Source organism: Zeus faber, assembly GCF_960531495.2.
Source record: "Zeus faber genome assembly, chromosome: 2".
Taxonomy (NCBI): domain Eukaryota; kingdom Metazoa; phylum Chordata; class Actinopteri; order Zeiformes; family Zeidae; genus Zeus; species Zeus faber.
This window is the reverse complement of record NC_137189.1, coordinates 20,355,206-20,379,528: the sequence shown is the minus strand read 5'-3', so window position 1 is coordinate 20,379,528 and position 24,323 is coordinate 20,355,206. Positions and strand designations below refer to the sequence as shown.

The 24,323-nt window shown below is 46.1% G+C and overlaps 1 protein-coding gene across 1 annotated transcript in view; it reads left to right on the top strand.

The window, feature by feature from the left end:
- The first annotated feature begins 6,662 nt into the window (after window positions 1-6,662).
- The window catches only part of susd6 (sushi domain containing 6), a 39,077-nt gene continuing 21,416 nt past the window's right edge, over window positions 6,663-24,323 (top strand). The window contains exons 1-2 of the mRNA XM_080022238.1: window positions 6,663-6,928; window positions 16,809-16,956. Coding sequence (XP_079878364.1) covers window positions 16,854-16,956 — 103 coding nt within the window. The 5' untranslated portion in view covers window positions 6,663-6,928; window positions 16,809-16,853. The remainder of the gene's footprint in view (window positions 6,929-16,808; window positions 16,957-24,323) is intronic.

Sequence of the window (24,323 nt, the reverse complement as noted above, 5' to 3'; positions counted from 1 at the left end):
GCTAATCTCCCATCACACAACGAACTGAGTGGCTAGAAATTCCACCACATGAGCCTTTATTTTCCTCCCACTGATCAAACAGCCCAGTGCCTCTTATGAAACTGAGTAAACAGCCTTTTAGACAGAAATGCAAAAATACTAACCACCACATCAACACAGTGTGCACGTACACATTTCTGGGCTTAGTGACGGCAGAAACATCCCATCTCAGTCAAGTCTGAATGTTACGACCGGAGGTAGGAGGGACCCAAACGCACGACACAGTGAGACGGGAGGCAGACAAAGGATGTTTATTAGACCACACGGTAGAGATGGCCGGGGGGACCCGGTCAGGTAGGGATGGGGCAGGGCAGGGCAGGGCAGGGATGATGATGACTGGGAAGGAGGAGTCCAGGATCCAGGTGGAGAGACGGGGAACCGGGCTGGATGGAGAGGGACGGACAGACTTGGTCGACAAGCAGGTTAGGGGAAGACGAAACAGGGAGACATAAACTAGGAACTTGGAACAAGCGCTGGGGCTAAGAGCTAGAACTAGGCCAGTAGCAGTACAACTTGGGTAAGCTAGTTGACGGTCTGGCAATGAGTGACTGGGGAGCTGGAGAATAAATACTGTGTGGGTGATGAATGTAATTGATCCCAGGTGTGTGAAATTGGCCTAAGGGAGGAGCCACGGATGGGTCAAGAGCGGCCTCTAGTGGTGCTGGGAGGCCGTGGGCCTAACAGTACCCCCCCCTCTACGGACGCCCCTTGGGGGACATCTGGAACCGGAAGGGCGAGTGCGGTTGAAATCCCGGATTAGGGAGGCATCCACGATGTGTTTCCGGGGTACCCAGGAGCGTTCCTCTGGACCGTACCCCTCCCAGTCCACGAGGTACTGAAAGCCCCTCCCCCGGCGCTGCACGTCCAGCAGGCGCCGCATTGTGTAGGCCGGGTGATCGTCAAAGGTGCAGGGGGGTGGTGGGGCCTTGGCGGGTAGGGAGAGGGGCTGGAGACCACCGGCTTAAGCAGGGACACATGAAAGGTTGGGTGGACATGGAGGGAGGGAGGGAGGGAGGGAGGCGGAGACGTGCGGCACAGGTGTTGCGGGATTACATTACATTAGGTTGATGATAGATACAATGGGGAAGAGACCAACATACCGGGGAGCGAGTTTTCGGGAGTCCACCTTGAGGGGCAAGTCCTCGGTGGAGAGCCATACCATCTGTCCGGGGACATACGTGGGTGTGGGCGCACGGTGCCGTTCGCCTGCCGCTGGGACCTGGCAGATGCCTGGAGTAGGGCAGAACGGGCCCTCTTCCACGTCCTCCGGCAGCGACGGATGTGGGCCTGGACGGAGGGTACGGCGATCTCAGCCTCCTGGGCAGGGAACAGTGGGGGTTGGTAGCCCAGAGAGCAGTGGAAGGGTGACAGGCCGGAGGAGGAGTTGACCAGGGTGTTGTGGGCGTATTTGGCCCACGGCAGCTGGTCGCTCCAAGAGGAGGGGTTGGTGGTTGTTAGGCAGCGGAGCATGGCCTCCACCTCCTGGTTGGTCTGGGGGTGTAAACCGGAGGAGAGACTGACCTGTGCCCCCAGGGCCGAGCAGAGAGCTCGCCAGACCTGGAAGGTGAACTGGGGACCTCTGTCCGACAGCACGTCTGCTGGGATGCCGTGGCGCGGAACACCTCAGCCACGAGCAGGTCTGTGGTCTCCCTTGCCGATGGTAGTTTGGGCAGGGCGAGGAAGTGAGCCGCTTTAGAAACGTGGTCCACCACTGTGAGGATGGTAGTGTTGCCCTAGACGGTTGGAGACCGGTGACAAAGTCCAGGGCGACGTGGGACCAAGGACGAGTCGGGATGGGTAGGGGGCAGAGGAGGTGGAGGCCTTGGACGCAGGTGGGACAGGCAGAGACGAAGGACCGGGTGTCAGGGAGCAGGGTCGGCCACCAGAAGCGCTGTCAGACGGCCAGGGTGTGGGTGATCCCAGGACGGCAGCTGATGCGGGAGGCATGGGCCCACTGCAGAACCTGGGAGCGTGCGGTGTCATGGACAAACAGCGGTTAGGGGGTCCAGTACCTGGGTCGGGCTGGTGTTCCTGCGCTCGGGTGACAAGAGACTCGATTTCCCAGGTGAGCGTGGCGGCAAGGCAAGGGGGTGGAAGGATCGGTTCTGGATCCCCAGCATTCTCCTCTGCCATGAACACGCGGAACATGGCGTCAGGCTTGGTGTTCTTGGTGCCTGGGCGGTAGGATAGAGAGAAGTTAAACCGGCCGAAGAACAACGCCTGCCGGGAGTTGAGCTGCTTCGCTGTCCGGATATAGGCTAGGTTCTTATGTTCTGTCCAGATGACCTAAGGGGTGGTCTGCTCACTCAAGCCAGTGGCGCCACTCCTCCAGGGCTAGTTTGATGGCCAAGAGTTCCCAGTTGCCCACGTCATAGTTGTGTTTGGGTGGGGTGAGCCTGCGGGAGAGAAAGGCACAGGGGTGGAGCTTACTGTCGGTTGGAGAGCGCTGAGACAGTACCGCTCCTACCCCCGTGTACGAAACGTCCACCTCTACCACAAACTGGAGGTTGGTGTCAGGCTGGGCATGACCGGGGCCAACGAAAAGCGGCTTTTGAGGTCGAGGAACGCAGCCTAGGGGGTCCATTTGAAACCTACTGCGGTGGAGGTAAGGGCTGAGGGGGGAGCGGCGATACGGCTGAAGTTTCGGATGAAGCGGCAGAAGAAGTTTGCAAAACCGATGAAGCGTTGAAGTTGCTTCCTATTGTTTGGGGTTGGCCACTCTGTCACGGCGGCCACCTTTTTCGGGTCCATCCCCAGCCAATGATGAATCCTAGGAAGGAAACGGACGGAACACACTTCTCGGCCTTGATGAACAGACGGTTCTCCGGGAGCCGCTGCAGCACCAGGCGTACGTGTCTTACGCGGTCGGAGAGGGATTAGGAAAAGATCAGGTACACAAAGACAAACTAATTGAGCATGTCCCGGAGGACATCGTTAATCAGGGCCTGGAAAACCGCTGGGGTATTTTACAGACCGAAAGGCATTACCAGATATTCCAAGTGTCCGAGCAGGGTGTTGAAGGCAGTCTTCCTTTCGTCCCTGTCGCTGATGTGTACCAGGTGGTAGGCATTGCGGAGGTCAAGTTTGGTGAAGTGGGTGGCACCCCGGTTGGGAATGAAGATTGTGAGTCCGGCGGCTGGGTAGAGGTCGAGCGGAGGCAGTGGGCATGGCAGTGCCTGCTCCACGCGCTCACGCTACCCGAGCGCCAGTCCATCTGGGGGTTGTGGGTCCGGAGCCAGGGGTACCCCAGAACCAGGGTGTTCTGGGGGAAATGGATGAAGAAGAACCCCATAGACTCACCGTGGTTGCCGGAAAGTAGCAGCACGAGGGGGGGGCATCTGGTGGGTAAGCCCCTTGACCTCGAGCGGTGTGGGGAGAGGTACGAGTGTCAGCCCTAACTGGCGTGCTAGTCCCAGGTCAAGAAAACTCTCATCCGCCCCGGAATCTTTGAGACCGGAGGAAGAGAGTGTTATACCCCCCCACGAGAGGGTAGCCGGGAGCAGAGGACGGGAGAGAGGTTTGGAGCTGGAGCGGCCGGAATGTAACCCTACCGAGGATTCGTCCTCTCCCGGCCGGACCGGGCAGGTGGCTCAGAGGTGTCCCGCACGGTGGCAATATAGACAGGCGCCGGGAGATCTGGGAGTGACCGAGTTGCATGGGCTCGGCATCGGAGTGAGTCAGGGGACTTCAGGGGCGCCCGAGAGTAGTTGGCGCTTGCCCCCCCCCTCTCTCGCTGGTGCTCCTGTAGCCGGTTGTCTAGGCGGATTACAGTATCTACCAGTTGGTCTAGGTCCGTCGGCTTGTCCTACCGTGTCAACTCATCCCGCAACTCGTCGTTCAGGGAGCGCTGAAACACGTCCTGCAGGGCTCCGTCGTTCCAGCCGCTTTCTGCGGCTGGGTAATCGAAGATTCTCCTCATCTCGCGTTGAATTTCGTGGGTGAACAGTTCATAGGAGAGACTTGTGGGGCACCCGTGATCCTAAACCGCGGAACCCCAGCCGAGAGCCGCAGAGGCAGGAGATGAGGAATGTGATGCGGGCGCCATCGGAGCCGTACGACGATGGCTGCTGCTGGAAAACCACCGTGCACTGCACTAGGAAGGCATGACAGCTGCCGTCGTAGGGCGCTGGAGCTGGAACGTGGGGCTCACGGGGGACAAGGGGGGCACTGGGAGCCATGGTGGAGGGAGGAGGGAGGGCCAGAGGACCAGGGGAGGCCACGGGAGCTGGAGGAATCTGCAGGCTGCTGATGGCCGCCAAGATGGTCCGGAGGTGGTCTGCGATGTCCCAGAGCGCCTGGTCATGTTGACCAAGCAACACTACTTGGTTCTGGAGTGCGCGGCGGAGCCCCTCTGTGTCGGCTGGGTCCATGTTTTTCTGCCCAGACGGTACTGTTACAACCGGAGCTAGGAGGGACCCAAACGCACGACACAGAGAGACGGGAGGCAGACGAAGGATGTTTATTAGACTACACGGTGGAGATGGCCGGGGGGACCGGGTCAGGTAGGGATGGAGCAGGGCAGGGCAGGGATGATGAGGACCGAGAAGGAGGGGTCCAGGATCCGGGTGGAGAGACGGGGAACTGGGCTGGATGGAGAGGGACGGACAGACTTGGTCGATAAGAGGAGACAAGCAGGTTAGGGGAAGATGGTGCTAGGAGCTAGGAGCCTGGAGCCAGGAGCCAGGAGTCAGGAGCCTGGAGCCAGGAGCAGTACAACTTGGGTAAGCTAGTTGACGGTCTGGCAATGAGTGACTGGGGAGATGGAGAATAAATACTGTGTGGGTGATGAAGGTAATTGATCCCAGGTGTGTGAAATTGGCCTAAGGGAGGAGGGGATGGGTCAAGAGCGGCCTCTAGTGGGGCTGGGAGGCCGTGGGCCTAACACTGAAACTTTAGATAGTTGAAAGAAATGGAATCCATTTCATTACAGATTCCATTTCCAAAAAGCAGTTATCAGTGTTTACAATGTGGTTACAATGGTTAAGAGCATGTTTTATTAGGCTTTTTTTTTTTTTTTCTTTATTCAAACAAAAGTAACATCAAGAAATTTCCATAACTACTGTTTGAACTGTGGGCTGTATGACAGGTTACTGTTATGGTTTGCATATTCATAAGCAATTTGCAATTTGTTTCACTAATAAGACAGCAACCTTTGCAAGGCAGTGAACACTTAACGCTGAACTATTTACACACAGTATTAACACATATTCTTATTGAGCTTCTTCCCCTTTTTTTCCAATATGCTTCTTTTCAAGCACCATCAACTGCAATACGCAACTGTGGATATAGAGATGACATCCCTTATTTAAGAATTCATTCATCCATCCAACAATAGCATTATTTTTAGATTTTTTTTTGTGTTTATTTTTTAGAGGCATGCACTATGTGTTTGTCAATGCAAATATCTTTCTGACAATTTTTGCAATTTTAGAATAACTTTTACATTAACAATAAAAAAAATTCTATACAGAAACTTATAATGTAGCAAGATATATATTCACTACAAATCAATTCACTGAATAGTTATGGTGCACACGGGCACCTTAATGCCTTTCGATATATGTTCTGTATGCTTGTGTCCAGTTCTGGGTATAAAGGCAAATAATCGGCCATGAATGATATTAATAGCCTCCAATGTACAAAACAATTATCGGTTGATATATTTAAAAGATAGAGTAACATCTATAAAACCCCAACTTATACAAACCACTTTAACGCTGTACATAACAACTGACATCTCAAGATTTGCTGTTTGAATTAATATAACAATAAGCTCAAAGTATGGGCTATAATATGCAGTAAAGTTGAACACCTGACACAGTGCAGTACAAACCTCCGGCCCATAGGTGAAGCTATGGCCTATTTTAGAACAGTAATAAAAATGTATTATTATTATTATTATTATTATTATTATTATTATTATTATGTATTTATTAAATTGTTTGTTTATTAATGTTTTTATTTATTTCTTTTTATTGTCCTTTTTTTTATTATGACATTTTTCCACATTTTTTTTTCTCCATAGCCTTTTCTATAAGAATAATCGAGTCAGTATAACTATTATTATGAATAATAATAATAATAATAATAATAATAATAATAATAATAATAATAATAATAATGTGGTAAAAAAAACACAACACCAAAAAACATGTGACCACCATATGTTTGGATATTATTCTCTCATAATATTTTATACTGAATTTACATAGCTACACGTTTGTTTTTTATCGCATTAAGTCATTTCTCACATTAAATCTCTGAACATTGCCAACTTATACACAGAATATACAAATCCGATTCTAGGCGCAGGGTAAGTTATTGTTTTCGGTGATGAAGTGTGTGAATCACAAATTATTGCCAGGCGCTTGGCGACTTAGCTGAGGCTGACACCCGTGCGAGCACGGTTTGTCCCTTTCCATCGGATTCAGTCACACCCGTCTCCTTGTCTTCGTTTCGGCTTCTGCTGTCGTCGCTCCCGCTGCCTCTCGCTATCCCTGCGACTACACCTCCCGCCGTGCACCGCGCTGGCACTGCGCCTGTTTTCGGTGGGGGTTTTTTTTTTTTGTTTTTTTTTTGTTTGTTTTATCGGCCCCGCCCCTAGAACATGGTAACCAGGGAGACCGTGCGCGAGAGCGAGGCAGCTGGCGGAGGGTTTCCGCTTCTCTCCCAAATAAAGCCCTGGCTCTCCGGCAGCGAGAGGGACGACGGCGGAGCCGGAGCGGACGGAGGAGGGCCGCAGCGGAAGACAAACAACAAGAAAAAACAAACAAACAAACAAACAAACAAACGCGAGATTCGGTGACATATCTCCGCCGCGAGAGAGGGGGATATTAATGTCTCGAACGTGAGAGCGAAAGAGGAGGGCTCGCTGGTAACCTTTACGTTGGTGAGTCCGGTCTTTCTTTTTGTGTGTGTGTGTGTGTGTGTGTGTGTGTGTGTTCCGCAAGGCCACTACTATAACCGTCAGTTTCTCTTGTCTTTCTTCTCCCTGTTCCTCACTCCGGCTTCCTCGGTGTATAATACACACATAATATACACGATATAAACGATATCTCCTGCGTGTCCATCCAGCAGCCACTCAAAACGGGAATTGACGCCGGTTTAGCGCTATCGATCGACGTTCTTATTCATCAAATACCATTTATTGCCTTTCTTTTTTGTCCCCCTGGCGATGCTCACCGTGTACGCCAGCGTGTCATACACTTTTAGATTTTTCAATTGGGAATAATCTCAATAAAGGCGTCGGTTTTTATTTTTTGCGCAGAGCTCCGTTTAATGCTCACCACGGGTTTTTTTTTTTTTTTTTAACAAATCGTTCTTGATGGTGAACTTCCAAGGCGATGATTATCACGGTTATGTTAATTGCGGTATGTTAATTGACGTGTCTGTTGTCAGAGCGCGTCTTTTGTATAGTACGTATTGTCATTGTGATTAACATACACACACGCACACACATAAATACATAAATACATATATATATATATATATATATATATATATTTATATTTATATATGTGTGTGTGTGTGTGTGTGTGTGTGTGTGTGTGTGTGTGTGCGTAATCCCAATGACAATACGTACTATACGAAATATTTCCTGTGACACCACATAAAGACAAAAAATGCAGTGACTCGGTATAAATATGAATATATCGGCTATTTCCATACACGATGAATAATACAACAGTACGAACACAGATACAAACGGACGGGTTAAGTTTAACTTATTACAGTGTTTTTACAATGTAAGTACAATATAATATACGTTTATTGCACACGTCAGCAGTGAGCCGACAGCATTGGATTGCCTTGTTTTGTGTGTTTTTGTCAGACTCGTGTGTACTGTGTACAGTGTGGGAGCCCATAGCACGCTTTGTCTAAGCAGCTCAGCACACTTGCACGTGTCCACGCGTGTGACTCTGCTGCTGTAAGGCACTTAAGTTTGGAGCAGGTCTATTGGGTGTGTATTTTTCCCCCCCTATCCCTACATGTTGTTTTCTGATATGCTGATATTGTTGTGCTCTTCCGCATATGATGGATGACGCACTGGACAGCGTTTTTATTCAAGTTCCATGAGGAACTGTTCAGTCAAAAGTCACCCGGGATACAAAGGACAACTAGGTATTGTCATAGACTAACAGCGCTGGAATATGTTCGGATAATCTGTCATGTTTAAAACAACATTTTCCGCCTAAAGATTATGTTTCGATTTTTTTTTCAACCTTTAAACACCCAGAAGTAATTTTCTGTTCCGCAACATATCAGGCGACAGTCACACCTTCCCAGGAACTTTGTTCTACCTTATTACCCCCGCTCCCTCCCACACAACTGGATTCAAGCCTGACATTCATTTTCTTTTAATGACTTTGTAGAGCAGTGCTACAGTCACGTGTTGTACTGGAATGCTTATCCTCCTTTTTTTTCTAAATGTATTCTCATGTGTTCACACATTAATAAACAAATAAATCATGTATACCTTATAACAGTGAATCTCAACCTTTTTTTCATATCAAGGACGCTCAATGTAATATACGCATTAGACCACCGATGACATTTGATAATATATTAGTGTCTGGGATTTGAGAACATTATTAGATTGTTAAATTTGATTTAGTCTAAAATTGTATAGCTTTTAACAGTTAGCTAGATAAAAGTAAACTTGATCAAAACTATGATCAAAATAGTACATTCTCTAATGCTGTTGACGCCATGTAAATTGAATAAAAGTTGAAGATTAACTATTAATCATTTGACTGGGAAACTCTAAGAAGGATCCATGGGGGTCCCAGGACCCCGCCATGAGAGCCATTGCCATATACTATACAGTGTCCAGTTTTCCCATTTGAGAAATGAACAACTTCTGTGATGCTTCTTCTTTTCAATTCCTGCCCAGAAACCAAAGTATTTTTTTGTCTACAGTGAACAAAGTACTTGTGTTGCCTCAAGTCCTGTCACTGGCTCTGTCTTCTCCCTCTGTGTCCTTCTCTGTCTCTCTCTGTCTCTTTGAGGCATGGCACTACACAGGGATGCCCAGGCCCTGCAGGGTTTAGCACAGCATAATACTCGGTAACAACAAAGGGGCCCTTTCTGCGCTGCCATGCCGAGCTCCCCTCCTTAAGGGCCGCCCTTCACACGCTCGGCCAGGTTCCGCCACTTGAGGCGAACCCCGTCCGCAGCCGTTTCCCCGGCACACTGAGTGCTGTCTGTTCCCGAGACCTTCTTGGGCAGACGTTGCTCTCCTTGGCTCACTTTGCATTTCAGGATCCCCGGGCAGCTGAGAAACCGCAGTAGCAAGCCGGTTAGCTGAACTGCGTCTGAAGTGGAGGAGCTTTTTTTCCAAAACGAAAGGATTCAGAAATCATATCTTCCTACCGTCTTATCTTTCCATTGAATCCAGCCGTTACGCGGCCTACATGTTTCGGCAAAAACATTACTGATGTGAAAAGCATTAACTGTCTCGCTCCTGCTCCCTGGAAAACTGAGGTGAATAAACAAAAAAATGCCTAGAGAAGGCCTGACCAATGGCATAGCAATGTTTTTTTTGTGTCTGGGGATACACTAGGAAATGTTTGTAATTGACATGTAATTGAGTACAAAGCCGGGTGTAATTTCAGCACATCTCATTGAGGGATGTGCTGGGTGAAACACTTGCCCAATTCAGAGCAGTAATCTTCTGGTGTTTGAGAATGTTCCTCTATCAAGGAGTTGTTTTCCACATAGATTGGCAGGGTCTGTTGTATCTGTGCTGAAGGGGGACATCGCCAGCTTTATTAGAAGGCATGTCTTGATTGATTGCAACTGGCACATCAAGTTCCGTAGGATGGCTGGTCTTGCTTCTTCCTGCCCTGGTGACAAAGAATGTCACTGCCTTGTTTGGTAAATGGTCACAATACCCAACATGGCATTCATTATGGTGCCAAATTTAACACTGCAACAAAATACGCTTTCATCACACTTATCTTTTGTCCTCACTGCGGAGAGCTTTATTTAGTTTGTATAAAATAAGAGGAATAACACATATTATTTTGAGTTTTTGAACAAAGCTTGAATTGTGATGCTCCACTGTACACATGGCTTACCACTGACTAGAGTGATCTAAATGGAAAGAATTAAGGCGTACCAAAGCTTCATGATAAAAGTTTTCCAAAGTAATGCTGCCAGACCACAATCACATTCCCAGGCCCATAAGATCTGGCTAATATTTGTAAGTCATGTCGTTCCAGGAAGCAGAACAGATTCATTACAAGCTAAAAATGGCTCCTGGCAGGTCAGTGTAACTGTTTTTCATATTTGAATGGGGAAACACATTATTTCCTTGCTTTTACCATTCACCTCCAACACAATGAATAGAGATGGTAAATTTTGCATAATTATGTATCTTGTTGAGTTCTTGGCAAATAAGCAAGCAGAGAAGTAAAATAAACATCATTCAGATGAACTGGGCTGTTTTAGTTTGCACTTTAATGGTGGAGGGACACTTGAAAAGACACAAGAACAAAAGACATAAGAACCACCGGAAAACATTTCCCAGAACACCGTCAGCAGAATACTCAATAAGATCTCAATAAGAACTGAATAAGAACTCAGATGGAACTCTACTGCGCAGGTCTGCTGCACAAAACTCTGGGTGCGGCACCCGTGAGAAAAGCTGACTGGAGATTTGAAAATACAACTATGTAATGTGTTATAAATAAGTAATTATTTTTAATAAATCAACTACTCCAGCTGAGTCTTACAAAGAATCTGAGTATGTATGGTCTTGAGCTGCTTCCACACATACACTGTAAACCTGAAATTATCCAGACATTATTCGGAGGAGCTGTATGTGTGAATGCAAATGTCCAAATTATTTGATCTGGATATTTCCCCAGGTTTTACCCAGCTAGCACCCTAGTACAAATTCTCCGTAATGCCCGATTGAGCAGTATGTGTGAACAGAGCATGCGATTGTCAGGATCATTCACTGCGAGTGAGTGGGTGTGTCGCGTGTTGACGACGTCTCAATCAAGTGCCGTACCTTCCTGCGGATGGTTGTGCACGGAGCGTAGCTGCTTCGTACTCCTCTCTGCTTTCCTTTATATTCCCTTCCACTCATCTATATTGTGGATATGTATCAACATAAATAAAAGCCCACCTACGGATAAGACTGTAGCCTCGTCTGCCATCTTGGGTGTGTTGTAAAACTCTGCAGCGTCTTTGCGTCACATCCTTCCTCCTGCACGCTCTATCCAGGCTCAGCCCCTCATCCAAACCAAACAGATTATTTCCAGGTAGTGTAAACGCATTTGACACGGACAATCTCCAGTTTTTTGCTACATGTGTGAAAGGGCATCTCAGGACAATGTCCGGATAATCAGGTTCAGACATTATCCAGAGTGCATGTGTGAAGGCAGCTTTGGAATGCGCTGTTTTCAACAACAAAATAGATTAAATTAAATTAAATTAAATTAAAATAAATAATATCAAAGTTTTTGCACACAACAAACAAACTTGAAAAAAAGTCCTGATTGGCTACTGATTCAAAGCGGAAGGTACACTTAAAAAGACATGAGAACAAAAGATGTTAGAACCACCAGAGAACATGTCCCAGAACACCGTCAGCAGGATACTCAATAACAGCTATGTGGTGAAAGAAGCACAAACATCGTGAGAGGAGGTGGGAGTGGCTTTGCTTTACATAAAGATGACCAAACGAAAAAGAAAAAAAAAAGTGAAATAAAACTCAATGTCATTTATTGACAGAACCCATATTTCCTCAAATAGTGACCAGAACTTTTAATTACCTCAACTGCCGTCTAGATGCAGTGCTCCTCAAAAGAAATACATCTGAAATAAACTTGCATTATTTCTTTGTTCGAAGTCACGGGACGCACAGTGGACTAGAGATCTCTCAATTATGCAATCCACTGTCCTGATCTAAGGCAGAAAGTCCCTTTAATCAAAATGTTCGTATCATACAAGTAGAAACGAACAAAAACAATAGACCCAAAATTAGAACACAGTACAACCGGAACAATAGCACAGGATGCATGGTGCGCAGCGCTGGAGGAGGAAAAAAAAAATACACACACCGACTCAGATTCAGCCTCGTTTACCGGTTTTTATTTGAGGAGATACGGTATATATAACACATTTTCCAAATGTCGAGGCTCTGGGAAAAACAAGCTTGTTGACCCGGGAAAAGGAGGAGATTGAATGACCCAGAAAGGGAGGTTGAAGTCGGTCCCCGGCCATGACACAATGGCATTTGGACCAATCGTGCAAAGGGGAGCTCTCAGAACGAGAAAAAGATGAAAAGTTTGCCATGGGGGCTGGCGCAGAGAACACATAACATTTACATTACATTTACATTTAGTCATTTAGCAGACGCTTTTATCCAAAGCGACTTGCAATTGTTCAATCACCGACGGACGCAGCCATCAGGAGCAAGTAGGGGTTAAGTGTCTTGCTCAAGGACACTACAGCATGCTAGCAGGAGGAGCCTGGGATCGAACCAGCCACCTTTAGATCACTAGACCACCAGCTCTACCGCCTGAGCTACCATCCCCCCTAAGAACCCACATCACTGCGTCAATTTGTTCTTATGTTGTTCTGAGGCCCTCTTTTTGGTCAAAAAAGTCTACTTCTTTTTAAGTGTACCTCCTCCTTAACACCAATGGCTCCCCTTTGCCCTTGTGGGTGAAAGCAAGTTCTGCTTATGTTTCAACTATGCAAATGTTGCAGGCTTTCAATAGTCTGCCCTCTGCTCTCCCAGGAGGTCAGTCGTGCATTATAACACGATTTCAAGCGATTGCTTACGTCCCCCTTTGTCCCACAAGCCAAGACACAATGCATTCCTCTGTTCTGTCTTTGACCTTTTTTGTTATCTTGTTAAGAAGTTCTTCCTCTGACTGGAACTCATCTGAGCTAATGGAGGGCGTATACTCGCAAGGCTGTGACCATGCCAGTGCAGACATTGAGAAGGCACTTGTGCGTTGCACTGCTATCGGTTGTGGGGTTGTGGGTTTTTGACTATCTGCCCTTCGGCACATGGCAGTGGCCAGACTGTCCTGCCAAAACGCCCTGCATCACGGACCACCGCCAGCCCTCACGCCGCATGCAGGTATCTCTCTCTGCCATCCCTGCTGGGGACAACAGATAGATGGCAGGGCACCAGAATGGGATGCAGCCGTGTGTGCGTTGTGTTGTACCCTGGCACACCTGGGTGCTTTGTAGCAGTGGCGACGCTTATACTAACAGACCTGCGATGATATTCGTGGCCCCTTAAAACCTCAGCCGTGCCATTACCGTAGCCACTAGCTCAGCAACCTCGTGCAACTGTAATGGCTCCTCTGACCTCCCCTGAGGATACGCTGCCTACCTGCATGCCTGTCTCCCACCGAGCCTCCGCTACTGCAACTAATGCATCTGGATCTCTCTCTCTCTCTCTCGCTTGAAAATTCCAGTCCACATGCACCTCGATCTCTTTATGTAATGATTTTTTCGCCACCCTGCGACAAAGTCTACTGGTGATGTGTTTCTCCAGAAGTGAGTTTGCTTGTCGTTATTAAAGAGCATTTAGAAATAGAGGGGTTTTAAGGAGTGTTTGCACATGGCACGCCATTGGATTTTTTTTGTCTGTAGTTTTTTTCACTCATCTCCCTCCCATCTCTCTCTCTTTTTTTGTCTCTCCAAAAGGTGTACAGGTGTCAGCCATCGATTCCTCTGCTCCCCTGCTCCCAGTTCTGTTCTAGCTGTATCATATCCCAAGGTTTACAACAGAAAAGTTGTTAGGCCCAGTGGCAAGTATCTTTAGACGTTTTGAAGTTATTTTGTAGAGTGAAAATGTTGATATTATTTATTTTAATTCATTTTGTTGTTGTTGAAATGTGCCCAGCATTCCAAGGCTGTAAAGGTGGAGGTACACTTAAAATGGAGTAGACATTTTTGATCAAAAAGATGTGGTTAAAAAGGACAGAATGACGAGGTGATCTGGTTTCTTGCAGCGTTCCCAGCACAAGCCCCCTTGGCAAACTTTGTCTTTTGTCTTTTTCTTGTTCTGAGAGCTCCCCGGGTCGTGATTGGTCCAAATCCCGTTGTGTCATGGCAGGGGACGGACTTTAACCTCCCTCTCTGGGTCGCTCATCTTCCTTTTCCCGGTTCAACAAGCTTGTTTTTTTTCCGGAGCTGCAACATTCGCAGCATGTTTTATATGTATATGTGTACTCAAATAAAAACCGGTAAACAAGGCTGAATCCAAATCAGTGTGTGTGTGTGTGTATGTGTGTGTGTTTTTTTTCCTCCAGCGCTGCGCCGAGCACAACATGCATCCCATGCGGTTGCTGTGTTCCGGTTTTACTGTGTTTTATTTGAGATCTATTTGTTTTTGTTATTTTCTACTTGTATGATACTAACATTTTAAACCAAGGGACTTTCGGCCTTCGATCAGGACAGTGGATTGGAGAGTGAGTCATATCTGATCCAATGTGCCTCCCGTTTCTCCGAACAAAGAAATAATGAAAGTTTATTTTAGATGTATATTTTAAGGAGCACGGCGCCCAGACGGCAGTGGAGGTAAATAAAAGCCTCGCTCACTATTTGAGGAAATATGGGTACTATCAATAAATTACATTGAGTTTCAATATTTTTTCTTTTTCTTTTTTTCATCTTTATGTAAAGCAAAGCCACTCCCACCTCCTCTCACTATCGAGTTCATGCTTCGTTCACTGCAGAGTTATTACTGAGTTCTTATTGAGTATCCTGTTGACGGTGTTCTGGGACATGTTCTCCGGTGATTCTAACGTCTTCTCAAGTGTACCTCCACCTTTCGAATCAGTAACCAATCAGGACTTTTTTTTCAAGTTTTTTGTAGAGTTCAAAAACTTTGATACTGTTAATTTTAATTTCATTTATTTTGTTGTTGAAAACAGAGCATTGCAAGAATATACATTGTCAGAATCTTTGTAAGACAAGTTTTTTTTGTTTTTTTTTAATAAATACATTGCGTAGTCATATTTTCAAATCTCCAGTGAGCTTTTCTACTGGGTGCGTCACCTGGAGTTTTGCGCAGCAGACACGTGCAGAGTCTACAGATATTGAGCATCATCAACCAATATCTTATCTTGTAAAATGTCCAGTGTTACCAGTAACACGAGTTTATGAGCCGGTGGGAAAAATTCCTCACAGTGGCATCTGTAACGATTATATCTATGTTTCCAACCGAGCAGCCCCACTGTAACTGTAGTTTTAAAAAATATCTTAAAAATACATTTAAAAAAAACGCCGGCGCTTCGGCCCGGCAGGGGTCAACTTAAGCCCGGTGGGCTGCCAGGCTTGTAATACACTGGGGGAAACCCTGTATCCAGTTACTTCAAAAGAAACAGTAGCTTTAGTAACAGCAACTTTACAAGCAGTTTGGTAATATGAAGGTCGAGGGGAAGAAACAGCTTGTGTCTCGGTGTTATTTAGGTGGGACGCCTGCGTCGGAGTGGCTGTTTGTATGCTTTTGCTCCGTGAGCAAACGCGGGCGGACAATCGCGGGCGGACAATCGCGGGCAACAAAGGAACGGTGGACAAACCATTCATACCTAATGAAACATGTTCAGATCTGTCTAAATCTACTCCTGGTTGGTGTAATTACCCGCCACGGTTTAGTAGAAAAAGAAGGGAAACCTAGAGTATTTTTTTAATCTGTTTAAATCTCCCTCCACCTCGTGCAGAGTTGATCTGTTGGCCTGTTACATCATCCACAGCAGAGCGTGATGGGGCTGCTTTATTTTGTGGCATGTTGTGACAGAGTGGAGTGTTTTGAGGGGAAATCCAGCTGCGACATCACTGCTGTTGCAGTGTGTGTGTGTGTGTGTGTGTGTGTGTGTGTGTGTGTGTGTGTGTGTGTGTGTGTATGTGTGTGATGGAAGGAGAGAGCACAAGAAAATCTGAGAATGAGAAAGTGGTGCCTTTGTGTGGGAGGAAGAAAGAGTGTCATCGTCACTCTAGGTGTACGAGTGGTTTAAGGATGAACTTGGTCGGTGGTCACTCGGACGCTCAAGATGCAACTGTTTTTGTAGTTTAACTACAATTCCAACATAAATTGTCTGAGTTCTACCAGCATTGGCACTTGGTGTATGTAACCATACCTTTTAACATAGGGCAGGGCAATATATTGGTATAATATCAATAGTGTTTTATGAGACTAGATGTGGTGTGGTATTTTTGTTAGCATAATATCGCTAGATAATCAAATGATTTTGTCAATATAGCCCAGCCCTGCATCAATGCTCTCAACACTGTTTCATATGCGGCACCGATGGCTGTCCATGTCTTGGAAAAGCACTTGTTATATTCCCTTTTGACTTTCAGGCTTTCAGCCAACCTTTTTAATTCATTCTGTAATCGCTGCAGCAGCAGAACCCAGTGTATCTGCTGCCGTTGTAATTCTTCGACTCGTACAACATGTAAAGCTGCACCACTGCCTGTTCAGCAGCGTTTTTCCTGCGAGTGTGATATCAACTGCAAACACTTCATGTTGTTTTGATGCGTTCATTTCGGTTCAATTCTAATATATTTTACCCCCAAACTAGTAATCGCTTGTAGCTTTAAATGCTGCATCTTATCATCTCCGGCCCTCGCTCTGATGCAGTTTTTCTTTCGTTAATTGTTCTCTCTCTCACTGTGCGACCTCCCTGTGTGTATCTCTCAGTGGCTGTAGGTTATGTAATCCTCGTTCAATGTTGATAATAATCCCCACCCCTCTCTCTCTCTCTCTCTCTCTCTCTGCGTGCCTGCTCCAGGTTAAAACCCGTAGAGGACTCTCGCTGGCTCGCCGGAAGGAAAAGATGTGCGATGGAATGGCAGCATTTGAGACGAGAGCCCTGTCCTCCTCCTTCTCCTCGCTCCTCCTCTTCCTCCTTACCCTGCTGCCCCACAGTCACGCATCAGGTAGGATACACACACACACACACACACACACACACACACACACACACACACACACACACACACACACACACACACACACACACACACACACGCTGCACAGATTGACTAACCGATCCAATTGATGGATCCCCCACCCACCATCTCGTCGGGTCAGTCAGATGAAATTGGCTTTGTCTCTGTTAATGTTTTTACAAGTGCTTTACCAGACTCACCAGATGTAGGTTATTTTATTTTACGTCCGCTTATGGATCGAAACAATTGCGTATGGAACGAAACCGTGCTTCTCTGTGACATTCTCCCCGATCACCCCCTCTCCATGCATTTTGCGCAGAAAAGAATCTTAACGAGTCTACGAGTCGTGCCCCGTTCCTCCATGCCCCGTCCCCACATTGTTTTTACTTGTTTTATTTGAAGGAATGGGGCACAGTGATTGGGGTGCACGGAAAGCCGTGTTCGATTCACACATATAAAAATATATTCATGATGATATGATAATATTTACTTCTATCTGTTTTATCCTGTTATTGTAATGCACATTGACTGACAAATAAAAACACTGCTCGACGTGAAGAATCTCAGTCGACTTTCAGGGGGCAGCCATAATATTTACACCAAAATTAACGTGTATAGCATGTGTTTTTAAACAAGGGTAATAGGCTTGGGCGATTGGACGATTATATTGGCAACCGGCGATTGGCCATCGTCGGTTGTTTTTTAAAAGCGACTTTTTTGGGGGGGGCGACTTTTGTCCTTTTATTTTGCCAATTTAATGACCTCTAAAGCGCAATTCAAATCATGCGTGAATAGGAACTGGTATTCCACGTCACCACTTTAACGGTGCCCGGGGCCAGTGCTTTTCTCCCTGCCTGGAGAATTCCACCAAAAGAAGAAATAAATCACCGTAAACCCTGTTTCCAGGTCATTCTGATACGGGCTTCCTCTCTTTTTTTGGTTCAGTTCAGTTCAGTTCAGATATTGGAGGAACAACGGTGCAGAGCACGCCCCGACCCGCACTAATTACATAATTATAATAATAATTACTATAATTATAATCACACAATTTGATCCTTTTATTTTATTTTTTTAATTTGCTATCCATTTAAAATGCCTAATAGAACAATTGTTTTAACCGAATTTCCGCACAGCGTCTGGTGAGACCTGGTGCTCCGTCCCAGGCCGCATTTGCAAAGACGGCAAATGACTCCTTTTACATCCTTTGACGTGCTGGTTGCGTCTGGTTTAAAACCTAAATAATCCTATATTGGATTGCAGAGGAAGAGGGAGACAGGGATACATGGAGAGGCCGCGCCATGCCCTCCCCTCCAGCTAATATAGCGACAATCGCCGGTTGTTGGTCGCCAGCAGCGTTTCCGTTGTCCAGTAATTACCATTTTTGACCAGGAAAATTTTAAATCTCTGGTCATAATGTCCAGTGAAAATAATTCCCTCCAAGCACAATTTGAATTAGTGCTGGATGGATCATTTCACCAAAAAATTCAGTGGATCCGTTCATTTCATTGCTCGGCAAGTTGGAAATGCAATGGAAAGCCAATCAGTTTGGACGATCTAAAGCTGACCGTTCACCTCTGACCAATCACGTTTGTCGATATAGAACTAACTTTATTTTGAATCTTCAATTCAATAAAAAATATTATCATCTACATGCCTTGATGATGTCATTCTCTATATAGCCCGCTTATCAATTGTTTTTAAGCTCACTAAACACAGATAATATTTGACCGGAATCTTTCCCGTTTGTCCGGGAAGTTGAAATCTTCCAGGACACGTTGACTGACACCAATTTTTTCTCACGGAAACTTTGGTCACCGGTAGTAAAACTTTGACATATTGCCCAACCTTAGCGGGAAGACCCGCTTAAAATAGGCAACTGATGCTGTTCCCATTGCCAGTGAACGAGTATACCTTTCTCTTTTATTTTTCTGGTTCACGTTCAATGTCATGAACACACTGGAAAAGGGGTGTGTCATGGTTCCAGTGCGATTGGGGGAAAAAACAGTAGAAGCAGCATGGAGTATCCATGTCAGCACTGGCAGCGCCCGTGCGCACGGCGCTTGAGCGGTTCGGGGCCACACGGGGAGTGTGGGGGTACTCCGCTGCGGTCCCCACCGACAACATTTCACAGTCTCGCATGCGGGTAAAAAGTCTATAACTTCTGATTTTGATTTTGGATTCTAAATCGGATATGAAATGATCAAATGATACACGGATATTCCTGTCTATTTACACGCCAAATCGGGGCCCAGTTTGCGTGTCCCTCTCCGACAGTACTGACGATGTGCTAGCAGCGATGGGGTGCCCGCGATCCAATTCGGAGCAGCAGTGTTTTTATTTTACATCCCCTAGTGGAACAAAACAAGTGTGTATGGAATGAAACCGTACATAATCTTTTTTTTTTTTTATCTTTTTTAAAATTTAATGAGCATAAAGCTGTCCCTGAGCGCATGGTGCTGCACTCGGACAAAGCTCTTTCACTTGCAATACAAAGAGGATGTATGTGGACCTATGCGCGACGCATTTTTATAAAGAAATTGTACATTTCTGCTGAAACACTGCTTATTTTTCAAATGTTAATTTTCAGATTTGAACAATTACAAGGCTTGAAGTTAAATCAGTCAGTCAGTATTCTACTGCAATTCAAGGTTTTTCTTTTTCCAATTCAGTAGTTATAAAGATATATTATTCATATCAATTCATCTAATTTCATCATAACACGTCTGGCCTGGCCAACAGGAAAGAGCAGTTTATATGTTGACTGCATCCAATGTAGTGTTAGTCATACTATAGTATGATTTATTGCTTGTGTTTCGTGAGTAATACAGAAGTTAAGGAACCTAAAATCGTTTCAAAATCGTTCAGCCCTACTGTGTGGCGTCTGTGGTCATGTTGCCGTCATGACTTTTGTTTTAAATGTACCGTGACATTTGCCGCCTTTTCTGAAGAGCTCTTAACTTAGCTAGTAGTCAGCTCAAGTCCTTGGCAGCCTCAGATCCAGCAGGTGGGGACAAAAGGGGGACGACCCGGTTGGCGTGTACTTTCTGAATGACCCCTCCAACACACACATACTGTATACAATCATTCAATCCTCACACAGCCAGCTTGCGAATACTGCCAGGTGTGTGTGTGTGTGTGTGTGTGTGTGGGTTTATGTGTGTGTGTGTGTGTGTGTGTGTGTGTGTGTGTGTGTGTGTGTGTGTGTGTGTGTGTGTGTGTGTGTGTGTGTGTGTGTGTGCGAGTGAGACCAAGCATTACCTTAGAGCTTTAATTTATTACCCTTTTTTTTTACATAACATCAGTCTATTCTTAAGCAAATAATATCCTTTGCCTGTATGTGATGTTAGGGTGTGAAAAAGCATCAAATGGAGAGGCAGAGAACGAAAAAAATAATGGATGGATGGGTGAGAGATCGGATGGAAATATGCAACGACAATCTCTAGCAGTTTTACATAACTCATATGACACCCGTAAAGCCGCCAGGGACTCCTTTCATGCTCACGTTCCCTTTGTCTCACATACACACACACATAGCACATGGCCACCCATTTCAGGACACACACTCCTCTTACTCGCCTTAGTGCAAGCGTAGCGTCTATGTTTAGGTAGGTGAGTGGACACACTGCATTTAGGAGTGATTTCAACCGGACATCGTCCAGTTGTCCATCTTTGACCTCTCCTTTTCCCAGTAGAAACACAGACAACCCATTAATGGAAGGGTTTGTCTAACCCCAGCACGGTGAACCATGCTGGCATTGGTGTCATCCTTCCCGTACAGATAGGATTTTCCAAATTTCTGCATATTTACGTTTTGAGCCCTTGACTCATATGATCCATAAAATCATCCTAGAATTTCAACGGGCCTACGTTTTCAAAGCCCAAATTGTTCAAACTACCACTAAAAACCAAAAGCAAGCAATAAGAGGCTTACAGCATCAGCTCAACATGATACTTCCTGATAGGGAAGTTTCTTGTCATGTACCCTCCTCCACCTCCCATTTCTGGTATCTGACTTTTCCCTGTTTTCACTGTATAGCCTACTTGAACACAGCTTCAAGGTGACAGATTGCCGTTGGGATGAGGGATCTGCTGCTTATTTTACAACGCCCCATTTTTTCCCCTGCAGTCATAATCTTCCCGGGACACTATTGATTTTTCTGTCCAGTGGCCAAAAGCCCTCGTTCTTATTCCCCCCCACTTCTCTTTGACTCTCGCTAGTCTCCGCTCTTGCTCTTGTGTGTCATGGCCACCCCCATACATAATTCAAGTTGGCGATCCCTGGACATGTGCTGGAAATTGAGATTGTTCTCGGAAATTTCCATGAATATGAAATTTCATCACCGCTGACAGGCTTATTCCAGACCCACGCGTGCAAGCAAATTATGTTATTTGCATACGAGGACAAAGGCATTGCACACCAGATACAGAGGAGCGACAGAGGGGCTGGTATTTTTTTCAGTTTTTTAAATTTCATTTTATTTTAGCATTTACTTTTACCGCAGGAAATTGGAAGAAAGGGTTTTTCAGACGCCAAAGGTTAAAGCTCATACCCACTGCTGTGCGGTCTAAGTGGCTTGGACCGCTCTGATTGGTTGATTCATGTCCTATGTGGAAAGGTCACATCATTTTTTGTTTCTGTCCCAGAAATAAGCCCTGCCGTTTCTCTTAAGGTGTTGTCTGTGTGCTCTGCTGCTTTTAAATTGAAAATTAAAGCGAAACCAAATTTTTATATATCTTGAGCAGAGTTCATTGTAAACAGTTACCTGAGCCTTTATCAGCACACCTTTCCCCAAACATTTACTTTTCATTCAATATAAGCATTGTTGGGGGTCTGTTTGGTAAAATCCCAGAAAGGCTCAGTTGAAAACATTAAAGGGCTACTTACGACTGATAAAATCACCATTGAGGCTTTTATTTCTGGTGTTCCAGTGTAAGAAGCCTAATGGTGAAAAATGTCAAAACTCACCTTAACTTGTGACACAAAGCACTTATTCACGATATCATCCCACGTAAAGTTGCACCTTCTTAACTACCATAATAATAAGACAAAGCCAGGCACGCAAACCCTGGCGGTGAGTCACTGAGGTGGAGTCTTAGTGATGAAGAACTGCTCACTGGAGCCCATGCTCTCTGAAAGTGAGGAAAAGCTGTACAGGAAAATGCCGGCGCGGGTTCAGAAGTCTCACGCTCGAGCTTGTGGTGTGACCCGTTTGGGAGTGACGTTTCTGTATGTTTTTGTAGGAGAATGGGAAATGGCTTCCCTCAGGCTCAGAGAGGGGGAAAGGGGGTTGTTGGAGAAACAGCAGAAGGAGGTTTAAACACAGCGCTGCCTTCCTGTTTTCCTCAGCTTACTTTTTGATTTCAGGATCAATTGTCGGCCATTCTTGGCTCTGTTTTAATGCAGTCTTCGGGCTCAAAATGAATCAGATTGCTGCTGCACCAACTGCTGCCTTTGTTTCGCAACCCTCATGATGTGGATGACTAACCAGAGGGTGTGGGGACAATTTTCCCAAGAAGTTTAGTCGGCGGAAGAATACGCCTCAATAACGTCCCTTCTCTGTAATAACAGACTGGGTTCTCGCGGCTAGCATTGTGTCATTGCTGTGACCACAGGAGGTGTGGGGGGTGAGGGGTGGTGGTCCAAACTACTTCTGGCATCTTCAAATGGCTACAGTCTGCGAAAGCTGTTGCTGTGTGGTTCTGCCCGTTCGCAGATGGTCCCCAGCCCTCACAGAAAGTTTCTCTAGATAGCCGGGCGCAGTGCAGCACAGCCTGAGTCAGGGAAACGATGGTTCCTGTGCAATTTACTGTTCCAGCCAGTCCCCCAAAGACCTGTTAGAGAAGACGGCTTGCACGCCGGCACAAGAAGTAAGGCAATACGCTTGCCGCTGGCCTCTTTTTGAAATATGAGAACAAAGAGGGCTTTCAGGGGGCTGCTGGATGCCACAGGCCAAACCACAGCAAGCTGCAGCTCCACTCGATCACCAACAGCAATTAAGACCTCCACACCCACCCCCCCACCACTCCTCGCCCCTGTGTGTCAGCATGTGTGTGTCCACCAAGCACAATGCCCTTCTTTTTTTTTTTTTTGATGTGCCCTTCATACTTTTTTTCTCCATCTTTTTTTTTCAATCCGTTTGCCATCTAGACTCTCTCAGAAGCATTTAGAATTGGACGGCGTTCTCTCTCTCTCTTTCTCTCTCTCCATTACCTGTGTGTTTATTGCTTGAGAGAGGGGCCACTCCAGCCCATTGCTTCCCAGAGGAGAGCTCCAAAACTCCTCGCCCAAAGACCGGCAGTCTTCGTCGCAAACTACGCCTCACGGCCTTCCGCACAGCCCCCGTTCTCTATGGGCCAGCCAACAGCAGCTGCTTCTTACAGACCAGCTGTCACTCTCCTCTAAATCATTTGATTATTAACTTTATTTTATTTCTTTCTTTTTGTATTTATTTAATTTGGATAAACTGGGTAATGTGTGTTTGTAATGTGTGTTTGCGCGTGTAATTGAGTCAGACTGGCTTCCCTCTAATGTTTCTAGCAGTATTAGCGGGGGCCTTTCCACTGATGACAGGTGCTGTGCGGTAAAGGTTAATGAATGTCAGAGCAGTGAGCAGTGGCTTTAGTAGCACCCGTAGCACTCATGCTCCAGGGTGAGAAGCAGGCGTAGTCTAGTTTGTATTGAAACCTTTTGCGCAGCAAAAAAGAAGCAATGTGTTGGGGTAGATTGGGTATTGGGTATACTATTATGTTGGATTGGGTGTGATTGAAAGAGCGGGTCGGAGGAGAACTTTTGCGGCAGTTTGTGAATAGTTCTTCAGTGAAGTGAATGGTTGTGTGAAAGCAGCGGGCGGTCCTAATGATTTCAGAAGAACCTTGTTTGAGGGACCGTCCTACTGAGTACAGGACGAGCCTGACTAATGAGCTGCTAAATATATCCCCCAGTCGCTACTGTCTCCTCTCTGTCTCACTATCTGTCTTTCGTTTTCTCTCAACTTGTATTTGCAGCCTTCCGCAGTTTCATTTTTTTCATTCTCCACTTCTTTCACTCCTCATGTTTTGGGCTTTTTTTTTTTTTATCTCAGGCTTCCTCCTACTCTCACTGTCAACTTGTCTTTTTCGCTTCTCTTTCGGACACTTTGTTCTTCCCTTTTGCTGGTGCGCTCGTCAAGACACAGAAAAACTTGTGTGGGCTGAATTTTCATCACACCATTCAATAGGCACATCCAGCCAGAACAAGATTGTCAACTTACACATATCAGGCCACACAGTGTGTACACACACACACACACACACACACACACACACACACACACACACACACACACACACACACACACACACACACACACACACAG